Source organism: Schistocerca serialis, chromosome 8, assembly GCF_023864345.2.
Source record: "Schistocerca serialis cubense isolate TAMUIC-IGC-003099 chromosome 8, iqSchSeri2.2, whole genome shotgun sequence".
Taxonomy (NCBI): Eukaryota; Metazoa; Arthropoda; class Insecta; order Orthoptera; family Acrididae; genus Schistocerca; species Schistocerca serialis.
The window spans coordinates 275,588,129-275,611,725 of NC_064645.1; the positions used below are offsets into that span (position 1 = coordinate 275,588,129).

General features: G+C 39.1%; 1 protein-coding gene across 1 annotated transcript in view; it reads right to left on the minus strand.

Annotated features, from left to right (window-relative positions):
- LOC126416075 (protein unc-80 homolog) overlaps positions 1-23,597 on the minus strand; it is a 1,008,688-nt gene that overhangs the window by 369,587 nt on the left and 615,504 nt on the right. The window contains exons 39-40 of the mRNA XM_050083557.1: positions 4,062-4,251; positions 1,126-1,298 (exon numbers count right to left, since the gene is read on the minus strand). Coding sequence (XP_049939514.1) covers positions 1,126-1,298; positions 4,062-4,251 — 363 coding nt within the window. The remainder of the gene's footprint in view (positions 1-1,125; positions 1,299-4,061; positions 4,252-23,597) is intronic.

Sequence of the window (23,597 nt, forward strand, 5' to 3'; positions counted from 1 at the left end):
ATTTGGACCAAAAGGCAGCAGGAAACATCTGACCCTTAGATGTAGTCGAGACAGAATTATTGTAGGTTTTTTGCTTGCCCAATCACTATTTAAGGTTGCTAGGACCATACTAAACATGCAAAAGGTTTGCTCATCAGAAAGCTGTTGATGAGCTCACATGCCTATGGGGTATCTAACCAGATTTTCTACTGGACTGAAAAGTAATATCAATGGAGGGCACTGTTCATGTTACACATTGCTGAATTACAGGATAGTATCACTCATGTCATCAGAATTTTTTTGAAGATGATGCAGATGTCTAAGAGGAAATTCTATCTGGTAAAAATTGTGTTACCGCCCAGTTACAACTTGACAAAAATCAACCTAGTGTAAAAACGGCCAACTAGTTCCTAATATGGGAAATGCTAAGTTGTAAACTTTATGAAGCATAAAAGTGTGGTACCCTTCAAAAACCTGATTAATGAATCATGACTACAACAACTACAACAAGTAATGTCATAAAAACATTTGAAAGAAATGGTGTGTAGAGATATGATGTGGAACACCACACAGGCTCAGATGTAGGTAGGAAACTGGGATACTAAAGTCTGTTTACAAAAGAAATTGAATGCAAAACACCTGTACTGCACATAATTAAATACTTTTCAAATGTGTTGGACTTGTACTTAGTTGAACTAACAGTGAACATCAAACATACAATGTACACAAAGAGAGATGGTATGAATGGTAAAGGACTTGACTGATTCGTGAGAGGGTGCAAAAGAAAGATTGGAAGCCCTTAATAGCTGAAGCTTAAAAAAAGAACTTGGGCATCTTGTGAGATCCTGCTAAGAAAACTTCAAGAACAGTTTTCAAGGTAGCAACTAAAAATATTCTTCAGACACCTATGTATCTGTCATGTAGAGGAACGCAGATAAAATTAGGTAAATAACATTTTGTACAGAGCTGCATAAGTAGTAATTTCTCCCATGTTAGCTACATGAGTACAATGGGAAGAAACATTACACACTTCATGGTCATTCAAAGAGTACAGATGTGGGTACAGAGGTAGATGTTGGAGCATAACTAAGAATTTCATAAATAGTATGCGTAGTATGTCAACCCCTGAGATTATTCCAATCATACCTGGTAAGCAACCTCATACACTGCATTACCATCTGGTGAAACAGCTGCATCATCAAGAAGGTTTATAATTTGAATGACAGCTGAACAAAGACATGATGGAAATAGTGAATGTGCAGAATGGATGTGATGGGTTGCATTCCTCTGCTGGTTCTCAGCTTGCTCTTCATCTCCTCCTGTCATAAAAAATAGAAGAAAATATCTTCAGTCACAATCATTGAATAAAATTCTTTCTACTGATAAAACTTACAGTGAAATAGTAATATTTTAAGCAGACTAAGGATCAAATGACATGCTATACTACATTCTTCAAAGAATCTCAGCGAAGAACATATACAAATTAATGTTCATTTGACGTTTAGCAAATTACTATTTAACATATAATCACAAATGCTACACTTAATATCATAATTAGAAATGTATTCTTTTTGTCATTTGTCTTCTGCCTTATTTGATGTGCTCACTATGATTTCCTATACTGTGTTAATCTCATCACCTCAGAGTAGACTTTACACTCAACAACTGTAATTATTTGTGCTGCATATATGGCCTGTACAATCATTTGTAGTTAAGTAATTACTGTTGCTACAACTGTCTTTTCATTGCTGATAGTAAATATTTTTCACAATGTGTCTTGTAATGCTCATCACTTAGAAAAAAGTAATTTTCTCAATTTCTGGATAACTAACATTGTCTCCAATGATAGCAATATGATTGAGGAACATTTGCACTACAGAACTGAGGTTTTCTCTTATGTTTTCAGTTACATCTAGGGCTACGTCTGGTGGTCAATAGAAAGATTCAGTTACAAGTTTGCCAACACCTGACATGAAGTCTTGCCCAAACAATATCAGATGTACCTTCAATTTCTAACACAGTGGATTTGAGTCTCTTGTCTACACAGACAAATACATCATCTATGTTTTCCATTAGTGCATTCTTTCAATATACACTCAGATTTTTCACCAAAAATATCGATGCTTCCTTTTTCTACTTGTAGACAGCTCTCTGTACTGAGTTGCTTTTTTGCACTGCTTCAAATTCAAACTTCATTTCAAAAGCTTCTGCAGCTGATCACTAGGATTTTAATCTTATCATCTATGGGGCCGATTTCTTTTTGAGACTTTCACTAATACATCAGGGACCATACAGCTACAATTGCCTGGACTGGATGGGGAGTTGCTTAAGCTAAAAGAACTACTGAAAGTGCTGTTCTCCTTGGTCTCTGTCTCCTCTGTACAGGGCCTATAGAGCTACAACTGACACATCAGTCACTGCGAAATGGATGAGCAGCAATAGAATCAGAGCTGTACTGGAGAGGGGGGGGGGGGGGGGGGCAAACTGGGCAACAGACCAGGGTGACAGGTTTTAGGGGTTGACAATATTTGTGGGAAATTGTACGAAAATCATCAGCTTCAAACAAATTCCTAAAATTTGCCACTCACTGGGGAATATCAGTTGAAGCAGATGCAGAATTGTGTTACATAATGTCATTTATACTTGCTACTATCAGCAAAAGTAAGAAATAGTTTCATATACTGATGTTAATCATTCTTTTTATAACATATGAGAGAGCAATCTTATGAATTTCATTTTTCAATTGATAAATCTATAACAGCGTGGTTCATGTGGTATTAAGATATGACCACACCAGAGTGGTTTCATTACCTTTGTTAATAAACTCTTAACAAAAGATATTCACACACATTTTTTTCCTGTTTATAAACAAAAGAACACATTTTGTAACTCTCTGTTTGTGGTTAATAAGCAGAATTATTTTCTATGAAACTAATGATGAATTAACTTGTCACCGCATCTTTTCTAACATTTTTACATTGGGCATGTGCCTGTAACAGCAGAGAGTAGCAGATGCAATTTTACGATTTTCACATGGATGACGGAATACATTTTACTTCAGTTTGTTAAATCAAATGGCAAGTGCCTTCTAATATGTTTTCTACCGTCATAAATGGATACTGCTTTGCAAGATTTTGATAATCACTGAAGAAAACGACTAGCAAAAAGTGAGTAAGTGGGGCCCAGTATCAATCACTGGCAAAAGAAAAAAGAGAAGAAGAAGCATTGAAGAAAGTTCAGCATCATTATGTTTTTATAAAAATCCTCAAAGAATTCAGTTATAGAAAAATACTCTCACCAACTGAAATTGTAGAAGACCAGGAAGCAACATTTAGCCTAAAAAAAAAAAAAAGTGAAAATGGAATGGCCATCGTAGTTGAGGAACATTTTGCATTCAGTGCTGAACCATTTTTTTGGACTGAAACTAGTAAAACCTGGGACTAAATTGTAATCAAACTTTAATAAATATTTGTAATTCAAGTCTGGAGGGGAGGGGGGGAGCAGAGATACTTTTTACCCAGGGGCATCAGGAGTACTAAATACTGGCCTGAACAGAATCTGTACTTCCTGCAGAGGAGACACTGTCTATTAGTATCACTGGCGAGTATCTCTTGGCATTTCATCCAGCACACTCATTTGTAGCAGGCAAATGTAAATTTTCAATATTTCCTCACTATTAAATTTAAATGTTTTTGCTGAAGATTTAGTTTCGTGTGCAAAAGTTAAAGTCTAATTAGAAATAAAGTAGCTAGTTAAGTCTCTGAGATGTCAAGTATTCCTACATGTCCCATCCACCAGCTACAGGTGAGTGGTTACCTTTCCTCATTTTTGTTTATTTTATTCATAAAAAATGTATTACTCAAATTCTTCTTGTTGACTACTATGCTTCAAAATGATGTTTCAGTCTCAGTCATCCTCATAACATTCTATATGTTCTTTACAGTGAATTCTGTTACTCAATACATAAAACAAAACCCAAAGTATATAATCCACAACAGACTTTATATGATAGAAGAAGACACAAATTACACAACTTAAGTTTATGAGACTGAAAATACATGAAAGCATCATGATATACTTACCTTCATCATGGTCATCCCCGACAGCATGGTAAAGACTAGGTTCATAAGCAGCCTGAACAGTAATTGGGATGGTGGTTATAAGAAAATTTTCTCGTTCAATACGTTTCTTATCCTCCTGTGCTTGGAGTGCCATTTTTATCAGTTCAGTTTGCTGTTTTTTCCGAGTTTTTGTAGCAGTTACTAGTGATCGCTGCCAAGAGAAATAGACACAGTTAATTTAACATCATGCTGTAACTCTTCAGTAAAGCAGTCTTCTGCAGGCTATTAAAACCTGAACAATTAATGATGCAAATACAAAACAAAATAATTTTTCCCAAGCGTTCTGTAGTCAATCTGATAAAAGAATCCCACACCAAATATAATTACAGTATTAACAAATGCTCTAAAGAATAATTGCTGTGAAATATGCATGAACTTCCTAAAACTTTAAAAAAACACACATTTTATTTACATATATACAAAACTATTTATACTGTTGAATGTGTGTATTTCACTGACTGTGAAATCAATATATGAAATTCTTAAGATCCCAGTGGACTCAGCCAGTTGTTGAAAGAGATGATGGTGGATAACAGTGTAGTAGTTACAGGTGAATGGCACCATACTCAGTAGCAATTCGGTTAAGTTAAGAGACAGTAATGCCAATTTAAAATTTTTTGCAAGAGAGGTAAAAAACAAGCTAGACAAAATACAAAAACAAATTAGCATGAAAGTCCATAAAAGAAATCTGATGACACAAAATGTAAAGGGTTAGATTGTGAACATCAGCCTGATGACTGTGGTGGGTCCTCCTTCCCAACACACTATACAAATTTCAGCACAATGGGCAAAATTTTTCTAGCTGTTAGGCATTTTGTGTGCAGTTAACCCACGGAAGGTGCACATATGTATAAGGTGTATCAACCATGAATAACATTGTCCTGTACAGTTCCACAGTTAATTTAGATTTGCAAGCCCATACCTATTCCTTCTTTATTGCTTCAACTAACACAGTGATAAGTTGTGGTGTCATCCACCCAAGCAAGCTGCAGTACTATAAAATAAACGAGTGGGCTAAATGAGAAAAAATTTATCATCCGCACAAGTAAATGACCCAAATTCTGAGCTAGCAGAAAAATCCCACAACGAGAGAGTTGTCTACAAGATAATTAGCAATCAAATAAGTGGTTGACTGAGATCTGATGCAACTGTGTTGTTTAATGCTTCGAGTGGTTCATTCATGTGGAGTAACACTTGTATACGGCAACAGAGTGGCATAATGAACATTTATTTTATTATTGTTTAATTAAACAGTGATTTAGATCATATAATGTACGTATATTTTATCAGTGTTTAATCAAATTGAGACTAAACTGTAATTCTGCTCATACATGTTTATGTTGGTAACATAAAGACAGCTATTCTTTACATGTGTACAAAGTATCCTGCATGCCTGCTCATGTTATGAAAAATGGTGCGCTGGCTCGAGGGTTAATGAAAGTAGAGTGCAAGTCCCCATTCAAATTATGGACTGTACTCTTATCTGAAAAATCATTGCACCCTTCTAAAATGTGACATACCAATAACTACAAAACAAAAGCACTGCACACTGGTGGAGATTTCACCAGAGAAGCAATTCCTGCAGCACGCAGCTATGAATAATCCATATGCAACTTTGAAGGACTCCCATTGTGAACTGTGGGGGGAGGCAACTACATAGCAGTCATGTGGTTTACTTCACTGACCTCAGCAAGCTGTCCCCCATTGCAAGATCATTGTATGTTAGGTGATTCTACGGTTTGGCACTGTACATACTGTGCAGGCCTCCTTGGCAACTAGAACAACCTCTTTCTGGAACTGAGTTTTGAAGACCCTTGAGACCCACTGAAATTTCATCTCCTCCCATAGATGCTGCAGGCAAGACAGGGAATCCTGGAACAGCTGGACTGACTTGTCCATTGGTTACATGCACTGAATGTTCTAAGTGCTCTCAGGGAGTTGAGGAAGTGACAGACTTTGTAGTTTAAGTGTGTCTCATCTGCTCCATTATTGTATGTACACATATCATATGCAGTTCCTGCGGTAAGTGGATTCTGTCACCCCAACATGTGGGACAGATGAAACTGAAAGTCTTCAGATGTGTATTACTATCGGTTCTGGCAATGTTTCATCAATACTGTAAGCTATGACTGTGGTGCAAATAAGACAAGACTGGAGAGTATTTTACCGCAGAAAAATAATCAACAAAAGACCTGTCAACTGTGTTCTTCCAGTAAAAAATACACGTAAAATTGACATTTACACTGATAACCAAGGATGAGGAATAGCTTCTGAAATATGAGGTATGTGTATACACGAGATTAATATCATGGTAAAAAGACCAAAATTTCAAGGCTGCAACAGCTGTCAGTCACAAAAAGTGTCATGGTTAAACAGTGACAATTTTTCTGTTTTCCTGGAGGGGGCAGATGATGTAGCAAAGTACAACGCAAAAGATTTTGTATTTTCTCTTAAAAGGAGGCTGCATCCATTCAGAAATACAAGTCTGATCATTTTTGTGTACCCCATCATCATGACCTACATAACTGGTACCGTGAGACTAAGAAAGTAGAAAAGGGAAGTAAATTTGTTAAAATTGTATGCAGGAAAATTAAAAATGAAATATATATATTATACACTAGAGGAATGATTTCAAACAACTCATGGTTTGCTCATCAACAGACTGTGAAACACATTTCTTTGTTGTAAGATTTCAGATAGAGTTAACACAAAATGAAATATGCAGTGAGGTATTGAGCAAGTCATATCTCTGACAGACAAAGTTGACATGTCTTTAGAATTTAACATGTTATATGATGAAAACGTAGTGACTTATCCCAGGACTTGGAACAATGATGAAAATAATGATTTTTTTAAGGGGAAGTAAACATTCCAGCAGTTCTAACTCAGAAAATTACAATAACAAGACTTAAACATCTTATGTACTCCATTAAAATAAGTCTTTGTACTGTAACAAACACTGGAAAAATGTACAGAAATGGCAATGCCATGTGATGCATTTAAACATACAATACTTGAAGATATTTTGCACTCGCTGCATTTTTCATGGATAAATAGAATCCACATTTTCTGGAAAATATAGAGCATGGCTTAATACAGAATGAAACAAGATACTTTAAATTATATGGCTATTCCTAGTAAGTAGTAGCTGTAGTCAGCATCAGATATGGTACTAGAGAAGGAAAAACACAGTTGTTTTTTGAGCAGTATTGCAGAGCACGCTCACTTGAATTAGCTTGCATTGTGATACAGTATGAAGACTTCATCAACAACACAATGAAACATACAGTGGAGTGTGTCTGCCACTCAACAAATAAGAGAGTGGAATAAACTCTTCAGCAGCTTCGGTAAGATAATTGGCCCCATTCGACCCAGTGACCTCACAATACTGTGTGATTTAAATATTGATGTAAATTCTTAGAATATCAGTAATTTAAAATTATCATGCATATTAAATTCATATTATCTTGCAAATGTGGTAACTTCAGATTCAACCACCAGAAGGATAGACTATGCAATAATAAGCAAATGTGAAGAAGGCAGTATTGACAAGAGTAACCTAGAATTTGACATCTCTGATTATTATTACCAGCAAAGTGATTACTTAAATAAGGGTTCTCCAGAAACTGCAAAAATAGTCCAGCAAAAATGAAGACCTATCACTGTGGACATGTTGTTGTTGTTGTTGTTGTGGTCTTCAGTCCAAGGACTGGTTTCATGCAGCTCTCCATGATACTCTATCCTGTGCAAGCCTCTTCATCTCCAAATAACTACTGCTACTCCCACCCTTCTAAATTTGCTTAACATATTCATCTTGCCTCGTTGACATGGGAGGTTCAACTGTCGTTGATCCGGCCCCCACCATTTTCTTCATATGATAATTCTGCAGAAGACTGGGATGCATATGAAAACTGCCTTTGGCATCATTTTAAAGTTTTTGTTGTCACTGACTCCAACTTCTGTGAAGCTTTCTTTTTCTCATGGATTTCTCCTCGTGTTTATCAGCTATTGTTTGGCTAGCTCCTCTTCAGGAACCTACATCTCTCTTTTGATGAAATGTGTCAGCTGCCCTTTAATTATCATTGGAACTGTACTCATGTCATTGCTGGGACTGTCAAAAGTGGCTGCAATGGTCATACAGAGCTCGGGCAGTGGAACTTCATAGGCTTAGCTATCATTGCCAGTTTCTTACTGAGGCCCACCAGGACTCATACACTGATTTGATGGTTTGTGATGCTATACTATGCTTGCCCCAGATATGGAGCACACAGGTATGAGGTGGGGAAACGGTAGAGCAGTTGCATACAGTCAGGAAGTATGACCCACAAGCAGCGTTCTACTACCCCACACCCTATCTTGCCATCCCTCACCCTCTCTGCCCCAACCGCCTCCATAGCTCCAACAACTACACTGCTTCTCCCATAATGCGCTGTTGCTTGCAGTCTGGCCTCTGGAGCCAGAGAAGGCCTTCTGGCTGAAAGCTTACTTGTTTAGCAGTCTTCTGTTCTGTCTGTGACTAAACATCTCCACTATATGGTGAGTAGCAATCTATCCTTCTCATAGTATTGTCATTATTCCATCGTGGATTTCCATTGTCTGATTTTTCCTAATGGCCTTTCTTCCATCCCATAACCCAGTGCTGTTTTCCTTTGTTATTATTGTCTAATGCATTACCATACTCATGTTCCATCCTTTTCTTTCCTGTGTTTCATATGTCACCTTCCAAACCGCACTGCATACTCTTCCATATTGTATCAACTGTCTCTTCTGCACACAATGCATAGCTATAAGATTGTGCTGACTATTAATGCAGCACCTCATGTCCAAGGTTATTCCCACCAATATCATTAATCCTAGATCTTCAAATGGATCACTCTTCCTGCATCACTCTTGCATATTTTTGCATGTTATTTTCCAAAACTTCCTGTGCCACACAAACTTGTACCTCATCCTACCAACTACTCCCCACCTACCTTTCTTACTTCTCTCTTATTCCAGTTTGCACATAGTAACCTCACCTGATCTTGTCACATCTGCTGCCCCTCTTCTTCGTACATAACCCCCCCCCCCCCCCCCCACACACACATTATAATCTTTTTATTTGTTTTTACCTTTGATCTCATTGTCTTTTCACATTGATTTCAGTTGGTTTTTGCTTTTCACTTTTGGCCTACTCCACCAAGTATTTTCTTGTTTCCCCATACTTCATCTACTTTGTCCTTTTTGTAATTTTTCCTAAGCATTTTGGCATATTTCTACCAACTTTTTTGCATCTATTTCTATGTTAGTTACATATTTTTACACGTTATTATCCTACAGCATGGATCCTTGCTCCTTCCACCTGTGCCAATACAGAAAAGTTTCCTTATTCCTGACCAGAACCCAATCCCACGTACTGCTCCTCCATTGTTGCTTGGCTCATGGAATACCCCCAAACAGCCTTAGCATCAAATTGCCCATCTCTGGCTACAACCCCTCCTTCCACAATGACTTCCATCTGTTCTGATTATACCAGTCCTTAACCTTCAACAACATAGTCTACCAAACCATGTAAATCAGGCCCAAACCTCCTTGCAATACTTCCTCTCCAGCCATAAAATTCTCCTGTTGTGCAGTCCTAAATTCCTGGATCCTATCTCACACACTGAATCTCTTGGCCTCCAGGAACTAGAGCAACATGCAGAATGCCACCTCCAAAAGATCTCTCTAACCTGTTCACTTCCTACTCCTGCCTTGGATTACTACTATCTACCACCTCTACAACAGCCTCCAAACCTCTCCCACATCCCCTCATAGCTGACAAACCCTGCATCACAGACCTACTACATTTACTCCACTCCCATGACCAGAACAGAAGGACAACCAAAACACAGTCATGAACCTTTCTTCCAAAAACCTTAATCCCACAGAAGTTTTAGCTCTTTGCGAAGGCCTTGTCTTTTGCCCCATTCCCAAATTTAATTGTGCTGGACTTGTTAAAGAGCTTCTCTCCTTCTCCCAGTCCCTACAGTGGAAATACTTTTTTGCCACAAACTCACCATTCAGATTCAACCAAAGACCATTGTTAACACCTCTGCCTGACTCAGTTCACTCTTCCCATTCAAACATGATCCACTAACCCCAAAAATCCCCCCCCCCCCCCATTAACTTTCCAGAATTTCTTACCCTCGGATCTTGCTTCACTATCATTCCCCAAATCCCACAACATGCAAGGTAACCTTAAATCCACAGAAAGAACTGCAATCCACCACCTAAAAACTGATCCTGACCTTACAATCCTGCTTACTGACAAAGGCTCCACCACTGTTGTTTTGAACTGCTAGGATTACGTCATGGAAGGACTTCACAAGATCTCAGAGTTCCCCACCTACAAACCCTGCCACAGTGACCCTGTACCAGATATCCAGCAGGACCTCCAGTCTCTCCTCAAATCCTTAGACCCATCCCAGAATCACTAGCCAGAATCTACCTCCTCCTCACCCCTACCACTCCCTGCCCTCCTATCTTCTACATGTTTCCTAAAGTCCATAAACACAGCTGTTCAGGATGACCTATTGTGGCTGGTTACTGTGCTCCCACTGAGAGAATCCCTGCTCTTGAAGAACAACACTTTCAGCCCTGTCACACACAACCTACACTCCTGTATAAAAGATACCAACCATTTCCTCCACCAACTCTCCATGATTCCTGTCCCTTTAACAAAGTGTCCTGCTCATCATTATTGGTGCCACCTCTCTTTGCACTAACAATCCTAATGCTCATGGCCTTGCCGCTACTGAACACAAACTTTCCCGAAAACCTAGAACCTCCTTACTGATCAATATGACCAACTATATCCTTATCCACAATTACTTCTCCTTTGAAGGCATCACCTACAAACAAAACCAGGATATGGAATGGCAGTGTCCTACGCCAGATTATTCATGAGCCATCTATAGGAATCTTTCCTAAAAACCAGAGTCCCAAGCCCCTCACCTGCTTTGGATTCATTGATGACATCTTCGTGATCTGGATGAAGTGTGAGGACACCCCATCCATATTTATCCAGAAACTCAACACCTTTTCCCCCATTCCCTTCACCTGGTTCTCCTCGGCCAAACAAACCACCTCCATCAACATTGATCTCCATCTCAAAGTTGGCTACATCAGTACCTTCATCCATATCAAATCTACCTCCACTTTGACAGCTACCGCCTATTCGATACCGAGAAGACCCTTCCATACAGCCTCACCACTTGTGGCCATCTTACGTGTAGAAATGAGCAGTCCCTCTCAAAATATACCAAGGGTCTCACTGAGGCCTTCACAGACCGTAATTAGTCTTCCAATCTTGTACAGACACAGATCTCCTGTGCCTTATCTCTTCAGTCACTCACCATCTCCCAATGTTCCACCACCTGGCTGCAGAGGAGTATTCCCCTCGTGTCTACTATCGCCCATGATTGGAGCAACTGAATCACATTCTCCACCACAGTTTTCACTATCTCTTGTTGTGCTCTGAAATGAGGGAAGTCCATCCAAGTCCACCCACCCTCACACAGTGGTATCCACCATCCACTGAATCTACACAATATCCTCATTCATCCCCACAAAATTCCTGCTACCAACCCCTTGCCTCATGGTTCATATCCCTGTAATAGATCTAGATGCAAGATCTGCCCCCTACATCCTCCCACACACCAATCACAAGTATCAACTGTCTCATAAAAGGAAGGGCTACCTGAGAAACAAGTCATGTGATCTACAAGCTAAATTGCAACCACTATGTTGCTGTCTATGTAGGCATGACAACCAACAGTCTTTCTGTCCATACGAATGACCATCAAAAAATTGCAGCCAAGAAACAGTTGGATCACTCAGTTGCTGAACATACTGCCCAAAACAATGTTCTTCATTTCAATGACTGCTTCATGGCCTGGGCCTATTGGATGCTTCCTAACAACACCAGCTTTTCTGAATTGTGCAGGTAGCAACTCTCCCTCTAATATATCCCACATTCCCAAAACCCTCCTGGTCTCACCTGTCATTAGTCATTGTCCTTCACCCATCTATCTCCTTCCCTGTACCTTTTCCACTCACCCTGTCCCCACTCCTGCAGCTCTCTGTCTAACCTCCCAACTGCAGCTAGATGCCCTACCCTCTGCCCACCTTGTCCCTGTATACTTCCACAAGCTGCACTTTACCATCCCCCACTCCTACCCTGCTATCCCTCCCCCTCTCTGTCCCAGCCTCATCCTACCGATATCACCCGGACTGCTTGTCCCATCATGTGCTATTACTCACTGTCTGGCCTCAGCGGCCAGAGAAAGTGGTCATGTGAGTGAGTCGTGTGTGTGTGTGTGTGTGTGTGTGTGTGTGTGTGTGTGTGCTGTTCAATTAAGAAGAAGACCTTTTGGCCAACAGCTTACTTGTTTAGCAGTCCTTTTGTTGTGCCTGTCCGTGACTCAAAAGCTCCACTATATGCTGAATAGCAAGCTATCATTTTCATAATATTGAAGATTACCATTTATGATACACACATTATGTATGACCACTTATGCACAATGTGTTCCAACTTAATAAGTAATATCCTTAGTGATATACACAATGCAGCACTGTCACACGGAATTTCTCCAGACAGGTTAAACTGTGCAATTATTAAACCACTTCATAAGAAAAGATGACAAGACAGACTTCAACAATTATCCTACAACTTCCTTACTGACATCTTTTTCCAAAATATTCGAAAAAGTAATGTAGTCAAGAGTATTTACACACTTAAATGGAAACAATTTACTAAGCATCATCACAGTTTGGGATCCAGAATGGACACTTGACTGAGAATGCTATTTATACATTCACTCATCAAACAGCACAAGCCTTAAAGAAAAGTATATCACCTGTTGTTATTTTTTGTGATCTCTCCAAGGCCTTCAATTGTGTAGATCATGATTCTCCCTTAGAGAAACTCAAGTCTGATGGCTTTACACACAGCTGATCTGAATCATACTTGACAAACAGAATGGAAAAGGTTGTGCTGAATAATTCTGACGATGTTGGGAAGGTAGAAAATTTTAGTGACTGTGGTAAAATCCCAAAGACATAGTTCAATTTGGGGTCCACTCCTATTCCTTAAACAGGGCAAACATTAATAAAACCAACAAACTGTAGGGATGGATTCCTGATGGGAAATGGAGGAAAAAATCTTCTGTGAACATCTGTCTGGAAATGCATCATTGGCACTATACATGGCACTGACAAATGAAAGTTCCTCTGACCATGTGCTGTGTGTTCATTGTGTGTTGGAGGTTGTGTGATTGACACAGCATGCTGTAAGTAGCAGAATGGTCCAGTATTCATGTCGAGAACAGGTTGAGATGGTGTTTGTGTACAGCCAAGCATATGGAAATGGTCAAGAGGCAGCACGGTCATCTAAATATGTGTATGCACAGTCTGTTGCCTCCTTCCACGTTCATCTGTCTGAAAGGACCTACGATCACACAAATGCCCAAAAAAGGTTTGTGTGATCTAGTTGATGTCTATAAGGGTACTTGTTTTGGTAATGCCATACTGCCTTTTGATCATTTATATCTCCTTGGCCATACACAATGCCATCTCAGCTTGTTCCTGACATGAATACAGGACCATTCTGCTGCTTACAGTATGCTGTGTTGATTACACAGCCTGCAACACACAGGGAACACATGGCACATGATCAGAGGAACTTTCATTTGTCAGCCCCATCTACTGTGGCAACAGCGCATTTCCAGACACATTTTCAGAGTACCTTTTTTTCTCTATAGGAAAAACATATTTTCTCTAATGAAATTCATTATAAATAATCCATCACAGCTTGAAAAGAACAATGATGTACATACCCACAATAAAAGAGAGCAAAATGACTTTATTATCCACAGTTCAAGTTGTTAGTGGCACAGGGAGTAGTTCAATAAGCAGCAATACAAATTTTAAATAATTTGTCCAGTAATATAAAATGTCTGACACGCAGTGAAGCAAGTTGTAAATCTAATTAAAAAGCATTTCTGCTTGACAAATTCTTAAATTCCATTGAAGAAGTCGTACTTAAAAACTAGTGGCCAGTAAAAAAAAAGTGTAGTTGCATGAGTAGGAATAAAATGATAATGTGTTCATTAATGTTAACACTAATTACGTAAACATATCCTATAAACTGACTCATTCCACATCATTTCGATAAAATAATCATTTAAATGAATTATAGAACATGTAACCAATTAACTGAAGGATTGAGATGTGACTATACTGGGAATGAGCATTTAAGACTGAGATTGATTGACACAGTGGTGTGTTCACATGAAAAGGCACATATGAATTCAGAAACAAAAAGTTATAGTACAAAATTATTTTAAGACTGGCCAATTACAACAGTAGGATGCAGGTGGACCTAATGCTCTGATCAAAAATATATATCTCACTGTATACTCATTGGATACAATGTACCTAAGTATAAGAAAAGAAATAAGCACATTTATTGCAGACAAAGAAAGAATTTACTAGTAACAGTCCTCAGTCCATATACCAGAGGCTCAGTTGGTACAATCAATGGAAGGAATCCATAAGAATGCATAATGGCGATCTATTTAAAACAAATTTAAAACCTTTTCTAATAAATAATCATCTCTATTTATTGAAAGAATTTCGGTTTGTATATATTTCATATTAACATTTGAAGATAAATGTTGTGTGTTAAACCTTTTCACACATATATATGCTGATGAGCCAAAACATTATGACCATCTGCTTAATAGGTTGTTTGTCCATCTTTGGAATGAAATACATCACTGATTCTGCGTATCAGGGACCTGATAGTTTGTTTACGGGTTTGTGGAGGTATGTGGGATTAGATGTCTATGCACAGGTCATGTAATCCATGTAAATAATGAGCCACTGATTTGCGTATGCAGTGATGGTGCTCAATAGCAACCCAGATGGTTTCCAAAGGATTTACATCTGGTGAATTTGGTCGCTGAGATAGTGACGTGAGTTCACTATACTGCTCCTCAAAACACTGTGGGGTGCTTCTGGCTCTGAGACATGGACAGCTGTACTGCTGAAATGACATCATCATCGGCGAAGACATCAAACATGATGGGATGCAGGTTGTTCGCAGCTGTCAGTGCATCTTTGATTACTACCACACGCCCCAATGCAAGCACAGGAGAATGTCTTCCATAGCATAATACTGCTCCCACCAGCCTGAATCCCTGATACACTGCATGCATCGAGCCACCATTCACCTCGATGACAGCATTTGCGGAGACAGCCATTGACATAGTCCAGAAAAAAAATGTGATTCACCCGAAGAGCCAACACATTTCCATTGAATGATGGTCAAATCTCGATGGTCCCATGCCCACTGCACTTGAAACTGACAATGTCATTGGGTCACCATGTGAAGAAGCTAGGGGTGGCCTGCTTCTGAGCTCCATGTTCAAGATTGTACAATGAATGGTGCACTCCGAAATACTTGCGCGTGCACCTGCATTGTGCTCTTTCAGCAGAGATACCACAGATTACCATCCATCCTACTTTACAGAAAAGACAAGCCTCCGAACCCCACATTCTGTGAAGAGTCATGGAAATCCAACAATTTAGCACCTAGAGGTACTTTCACTGTCCTTCTACCTCTTTCTGCAGATGTTCATAAGAGTAGCACATGAATATTTGACCAGCTTCACCAGTTTCAAGATAATCAATCAGAGACTTTGTGTACATTGATCTGTCATTTGTAAAAGTTGCAAAAACTAAAAAATGAAAGACATTATTTATTTATGAGCAAATATTTTCACTGTCTAGATGAATTAAAAATGGCGTATGGTGAAACAGTTGTTAGAAGGCATTGGTTACATCCCAGGTGTATCCTGTGACAGCTGTTGGCAAGTTTACTGGTCATTTTTCCTGCTCGTCCCTGGGTGCTAATGATGAGTTTAATCACGGCGGTCGGTTTTCCCCTGTGCACTGTTGAAGAGTTAAGTTGCACCCATTTGCTGACCCCTGAGCACTGGTTATAAGTATAGATAGCCCACTACCTGAGTGCTAATGACAAAATAGCTTCCACAGCAGACCTCCAGCCGAATGCCTCACAAATCTTTCACAGTTCTGCCCACTAGCCTGATGTCCGATTCTCTGCTGTGAGCCTAGGCTTCGCACTACAGCACTGCCCATCAGAATTTACTTCAGTGTTCTTCACGTCCTGTGTTTTACAAAGAAAACGGCATGACATTGTGGGCGCACTGAGAAAGAAATCATGGACGTTCTTATGAGGAGTGACAGTGAGGATGAACTAATTGATTTTAACAAAAGTGGCAGCTCTTCCACAGAATGAGAAAGCTGTAGTCATAAACCATCCATGTCAGCAGGGGTGTCAATGGAGTCTCGTGTTTCAACAAGAGATGTTAGTTGTTATGAATCTGAAGACTCAGAAAGTGATAGGGAAACGCCTATGAAGAAACAACATCTTAGCGATAAATTTGATTGGAAAGAAAATGATTTTCAGCCAGTTAATCAAACATTTGATAATACGCTCTTGGGATGTGTGTCAAATATGGAATGAGCCAAGTATTCTGTCAGTTTTCAAGTTATTCTTTACAGAATAACTGATTAAATATACAGCTGATGAAACAAATTGATTTTATTTATTCACCAATGAGAATACTCCAGAATCAGTGCATTCTTGAATAACAAAGTGGAAAGATACTGGATATGAACAAATGTATTGTCTCATAGTGGTTTGTCTTCTGGTACCCTGCGTGAAAAAAATTGAAAATTAGTGAATACTGGAGCAGAGATGTTCTTCTAAACATTTCAATTTTTAGTGAACTGATGTCAAGAGATCGTTTCTTGTTACTTGTGAGAATGTTACATTTCAGTGACAAATCTGCCAATACTGGAGGAGACAGGTTATTCAAAAATAGGAAAACTGTCAATATAGTTCATACAAGTTTCCATTGTGCATTTAATCTACATCAAAAACTCTGCATTGATGAAAGTTTTGTTATTGTTCAACAGACGATTATCTTTCAGACAATTCATTCCATCGAAACAGAGTAGATTCGAATAGAAACATTTGAGTTATGTGATTGTAAGACTGGCTATGTCTTAGATTTTATTGTTTATACAGGGACAACAACAAAAACTGAGTACACTAAGGCAGAGATGCATTGTTTGCTCGAAACAGAAAGTGTATCGAGAAAGTAGGTACGACTGTAAAACTTCCTGGCAGATTAAAACTGTGTGCCTGACCGAGACTCGAACTCGGGACCTTTGCCTTTCGCAGGAAGTGCTCTACCAACTGAGCTACCCAAGCATGGTGCTTGGGTATCTCAGTTGGTAGAGCACTTGCCGCGAAAGGCAAAGGTCCCGAGTTCGAGTCTCGGTCCGGCACACAGTTCTAATCTGCCACGAAGTTTCTTATCAGTTGAAAATTACCACACAAAAATGAATTACTAGTTGCAGCACTACACAAATACAACAATGCTATCAGAAAAAACTTTGAAAATGAAAAAAAAAAGAATTATAAAAAAGCAAAAAACAAAATAAAAATATATTTTTAACTTTGACAGTGCAGGTCCAAAGCCTGGATCAAAAAGAAGGAAGGAAAATATATTCACAGAGTGTAAAATGAACTCCTAAATTTACAGTTCATGACTTTGAATTTAATGTGCTAACAAAGGACAGATTTTACAGCTTTCAAATGTTGGAAAATCTGTTGAGTACTTATCTGCAGCACAAAACAAAATATCTGTGGCAGACAATCAATCATTTCCAGTGATCCCAAACTATAGTAGCACTGATTACCATCTGCAAAGGATGGTTGCATCTATGCCTGGATGGAACACTTTACACGCTGTACCTATAACAGGTAAATAATCTGATGGTGGATGCCTAAGCACTCAGTTTGTTGTGTTCTCAGAATCAAATTGTAGGCCATGTGAAATTTTTGAACATATCACAAAATGAATTTAATAAACTGAAGTATAACTTTTCTTACCATTGCTTTCAGTAAATTCTGATGTTGTAGTGTGATATGAACGATGATCTGTACATTGCTTTCTCCTATAAATGACTTAATACAACATTTTGAACAACAAAAACAATATGCAGTTATCCTTAATCTATGGCTTAGTACAGTGAGCAATCCTCAGAGTAATGCAAATGTTATAAATGGGTATGCAAGAAAGAACAGTAAACCATTGAGGTAAATCTAACGAATCACATCACTTTTGGTGTAAGCTACAAAAATTGTGTAAACAACACAAGTCAGATACAATTTTTAGTGATGGAAAATAGTTTTAACAACTCAGTTTGTTTCTGCAGTAATTCATCTGCAGAGAACCTATGTAGTGAGAGTATTTATTCTGTATCAGCCGTGAGAGGACACAGCAATTTGCCTGGAGTTGTAGTCACTCCAGAAATATTCAGCATAGGGCGGGTAAGGCAGCACGGGCTGCTCAAGCCCTGGCTGCGTCTTGATGAACAGGCACTTGGCACAGGTAGCCATACTATGCCACAAGCCACAGCACCTCAGCACACCAAGCAGATGGTGCAACTCCAGCAGTCAGCAGGTTAATTCCACTGTCACTGAGGCTAAAATCTGTGATAAAGTAGTTAATTTCAATCCTATAAGCACAATAAATATAAAAAGGAAGTTACAGTTAACATGAATGGATTACTTTCCTTCAGTTTAACTGATTAAGAAGTGAGTTATTAAAAAGAAGCACAATAATACTTCCATTCAGCAATGGAATATGTTGAAGTTCAGAAACTGTAAAACCTGTATGACTGAAGAGAAGGATGATTTATTCAAGGCGTACCAGCTGAAGGTTAATGAGCTCACTAACATTGCAAACATATTTTAAATCAATGAAAATAATCAGGTTTTGAAAATATAATGTAACTGGATAGATAAAAAATCTACTCACGAAGTGTAAAACTGCCTGAAAGAAGCTGCTTAAATATTCAGTGAGATCTTGATAAGATTTCAAAGTGGTACAAAGATTGGTGACTTGCCTTAGGTGTTCAAAAATATAAAACTGTGCACTTCACAGAATGAAACAATGTAGTATCCCATGACTATAATATCAATGGGTCACTGTCGGAATCAGCCAACTCATACAAATACCTCAGTGTTACATTTTGTAGGCATATTAAATGGGATGACCATATAGGCTCAGTTGTGGGTAAAGCAGATGACAGACTTTGGTTCATTGGTAAAATACTGGAGAAGTGCAATCAGTCTACAAAGGAGATTGCTTACAAATCATTCATGTGACTGGTTCTAGAATACTGCTCAAGTGTGTGGGAGTGTACAAAATGAGACTAACAGGAATAACTGAACACATACACAGAAGGGCAGCAAAACGGTTACAGGTGTGTTTGATTCATGGGAAAGTGTCACAGAAATACTAAAGGAACTGAACTGACAAACTCTTGAAGATAGACGTAAATTACCCCAAGAAAGTCTACTAACAAAGTTTCACGAACTGGCTTTAAATAATGACTTTAGGAATGTACTACAACCTCCTACGTATTGCTCATATAGGAATTGCAAAGATATGATTAGAATAATTACAGCAATGCACAGTGCCATTTAAATAATCATTCTTCCCACCTCCATACATGAATGGAACTGAAAGAAACCCTAATAACTGGTACAATGGAATGTACCCTCTGCATGCACTTTCTGGTGGTTTGCAGAATATAGATGTAAATGCAGCTGTAGATGTAGAGTGGCAGCAGGAGAACACATTATAAAGGTATTTTAATATGCAAGCATTTGGAGCCAGTGGCTCCTTCTTCTGATAGAAGTGTTGAAGGAGAAGGAAGAGGGGTGAAGGAAAAGGACAGGTGAGGTGTGGGAAATGGGGACAGTTCAGAAGAGTAACCCACAGGAGACTTACTGCACGGGATGAAAGGAAAGACTCATTCCATGCCATCCTGTCTGGTAAGTCTTCCCTGATCCAGAGTTTTGGGCAACTTTTCCAAATTCTCCCCATTTCCTTCACATCAACAGTCCTTTTCCTTCACGCCTCTTCGTTCTCCTTCAAGCCTTCTGCAAGAAGAAGGAGCCACTAGCTCCAAAAGCTTGCAAATTTAAGTGTCTTTGTATGTACCTACTGCTGCTGCCCTTAAAGAACGGATTTTTTACCTATCCAAACATATTAATTAGGTATGTCAAACAGATGTTACACAAAGGTTTGTGCAGCTTTAATGTTTTCACATCATTGATGCACATCTTAAACCATCAAACAAGCTGAATGAACATAACTGAGTAATGTTCAGACTTGCAGAAATGCAATCCGCAACAGTATCTCATGATAAAGACAAAAGACAGATCCACGATTACACGACAATGATGAAGGAGCAGTGACAAAGGTTGAAACTGCACCAAAGCAAGCAAAATGTTTACATATGTAGCAAAAGCCATGGCTATAATTTTCTAGGATTTTGTCATCAGTCATGTCCAAAAGTCCAAAAGCTATCACCAATGGGCATCATCCTTCAAACTAGACAAACTGAATGATGGCCTCTGTGAGAAAGTATTCAACAATTTCGTTGCAATGTATACCTATCAATGGCTGTAACATGGCAGAACTACTGCACGGATGCAGAACACCCTCCCTCCTTTCCCTTAAGCAATAAAATGTAGTGTCATTATTAAATTATAAATTTTGATATACGATAGTATCAGGAAAACAACATATTGCTACTCACCAAGTACAGGAGATGTTGAGTTGCTGACAGGCACAACAAAAAGACTGCTAAACAAGTGAGCTTTTGGCGAAAGGCCTTCTAAAGCAGACAAAACACACACACACACACACACACACACACACACACACACACATTCATGCAAGCACATCTCACGCACACGACCACTGTCTTATGCTGCTGATGCCAGACTGTGAGAAACTGTGCATGATAGGAGAAGCAGTCTGGATGGTGGGGAGAAGCAGGAAGTTGAAGTGGTGAGGGGAAGGGATAGTACAATAGTTGTGGGGGACAGTAAAATACTGCTTTTGGGAGCATAAAGGGACTTGGCGGGGACAGGGTAGGGCAGCTTGGTGCAGTCATGAGGTTAGACAGGGGGTGGCAGGGAGCAGAAAAGGAGAAAAATTTAAAGGCTGTGAATGTATTGGTAGAGCAGAAGGCTGTGTAGTGCTGGAGTGGGAGCAGGGAAGGGGATAGGTCAGTGAAGACAGTGACCAATGAAGGTTGAGGCCATGGGGGTACAGGAACATAGGATATATTGCAGGTAGATCCCCCAACTGTGCAGTTCAGAAAAGCTATTGTTGGTAGGAAGGATCCAGATGGCACAGTCTGTGAAGCAGTCACTGAAGTGAAGGACACTATGTTGGGCAAGGTGCTCAGCAACTGGGTGGTCCAGCTGCCTCTTGGCCATAGTTAGTCGGTGGCCATGAGTTACACGTTCCTGGAATTCTCCCAGTAACCTCAAGTCAATTATTTGCCTTTCCTACTACCGAACTTATGTACTCATTCCATTTCATACTGTTTTGTAATTTTCTGTAAATGATATGCCAATAACAAGAAGCCCACAAATATTGTATTCGAATATTACAGGATTGGTTTTCTTACTCATCTGCATTAAACTATGTTTTTTCTAAATTTAGAGCCAGTTGTGATTCATAATAACAAATAGAAATTCTGTCTAAGTCATCCTGTATCCTCCTACAGTCACTCAATGACAACTTCCTGTAGACTACAGCATAATCAGCAAACAGTTACAGTTTGCTGTTCATGTTCCTGACGATATCCTTGTCTTCGAGGAACACTCACCACTGAGGATAACATACTGGTTTCTATTACTTAAGAAGCCTTTGAAAAATGCACATATCTGAGAACCTATTCCATATACTTGGACCTCTGATGACAGTCTGCAGTGGAGCACTGTGTCAAATGCTTTCCAGAAATCTAAAAATATGGGAAGTCTCTGTTGCCTTGATACATAGTTTGCAGGATATCATGAGAGAAAAGGGCAAGCTGAGTTCAGCACGAGCGATGCTTTCTTAATACGTGTCAATTTGTGAACATATACTTTCCTGCCTCGAGGAAAATTATTATACTTTAACTAAAAATATGATCAAGAATTACCGTATTTACTCGAATCTAAGCCGCACTTTTTTTCTGGTTTTTGTAATCCAAAAAACCGCCTGCAGCTTAGAATCGAGTGCAAAGTAAGCGGAAGTTCTGAAAAATGTTGGTAGGTGCCGCCACAACTAACTTCTGTCGTCGAATATAAGTAGCGCTACGCACGGAAGAATATACATACCATGTCATGTTTATATTCGTATTATTCTTATGCCTAATAGTGATACAGTCAGAAATGAAGCACGGCAATTGACTAGATTTTTAAATCTAAGATGACTCTAATTTCTGTGCATAATGTAATGTACTAAAGAGGCGTCTGCAAAGATTTTTAAACGGAAAAAATTTTCGCTAAATTCTCGTTCAGAACATCTTCTATCATACGCAGTCTATTATTTGGTTCTTGTTGATCATTATCAAAGAAAGCAGCAGTGCAAGTAGCAACGTTGTAAGCGGCGGTAGCGTGCACAAAAGCAAGCCATGCCGCAAGCGGCAACAGGCCGTAAACCCTCATTTTCAGAATGCGACAAACAATGCATGACACAGTACAGTAATGCATTTTCAGCTTTGAGTGACGGAAACACCTATAACAAAGAGAACTGCACTTGTCAGATCAAAGAAAAATAAGCAATCAATTCAAACCAGACGAAGCATGTGAAAAAGGAAGGGCACTTGTATAAATACGGACGGAGCGCCTGACGCATAACAACGGCTACCTGGTAAAGCTTAACTGCTAAGCTTACGACTCGAACCAAACTACTACAGCCGTATCGTCGTTCATTCAACCTAAATTGTGTCTCATATTACAATGGACCAACTTTGTTTCGATTTGGAAGTGCGGCCTAAAACTTTTCTTTCCCCTTGAATTTCGAATCTCATATTTCAGGTGCGGCTTAGATTCAGGAAAATTTTTTTTTCTCGATTTCGAGTCTCATTTTTCAGGTGCGGCTTAGATTCGAGTAAATACGGTATGCAGCAAATCAGTGTTGAGGATATTTGTCAGTAATTTTGAGCCTGTTATTTTGCCCTTCTTGTATCCCTTCTTACATACAGGAGTCACTTGCAATTTTTTTCCTCAAATTACTTGGGAGTATACACCTGGAAAGAGATTCATGGTACATAAAAGCCATGTAAAGGACCATCACTGAAGATGACTCTCTGTAAAACCAAATTGGGATTACATCTGGACCTGGAATCTTATTGCTTTTCAACTCTTTCAGTTGCTTGTCAGCCCCAGGAATACTTATTTCTGTCTTCCATACAGAAGTTTGTGTGATAGTCAAAAGATGGTATGTCTGCTTCAATGACTTTTTAAATGTGAAATTTAAAACTTCAACTTTCCTATTGCCACAGAAGACTTCTCCAAAAGTAACT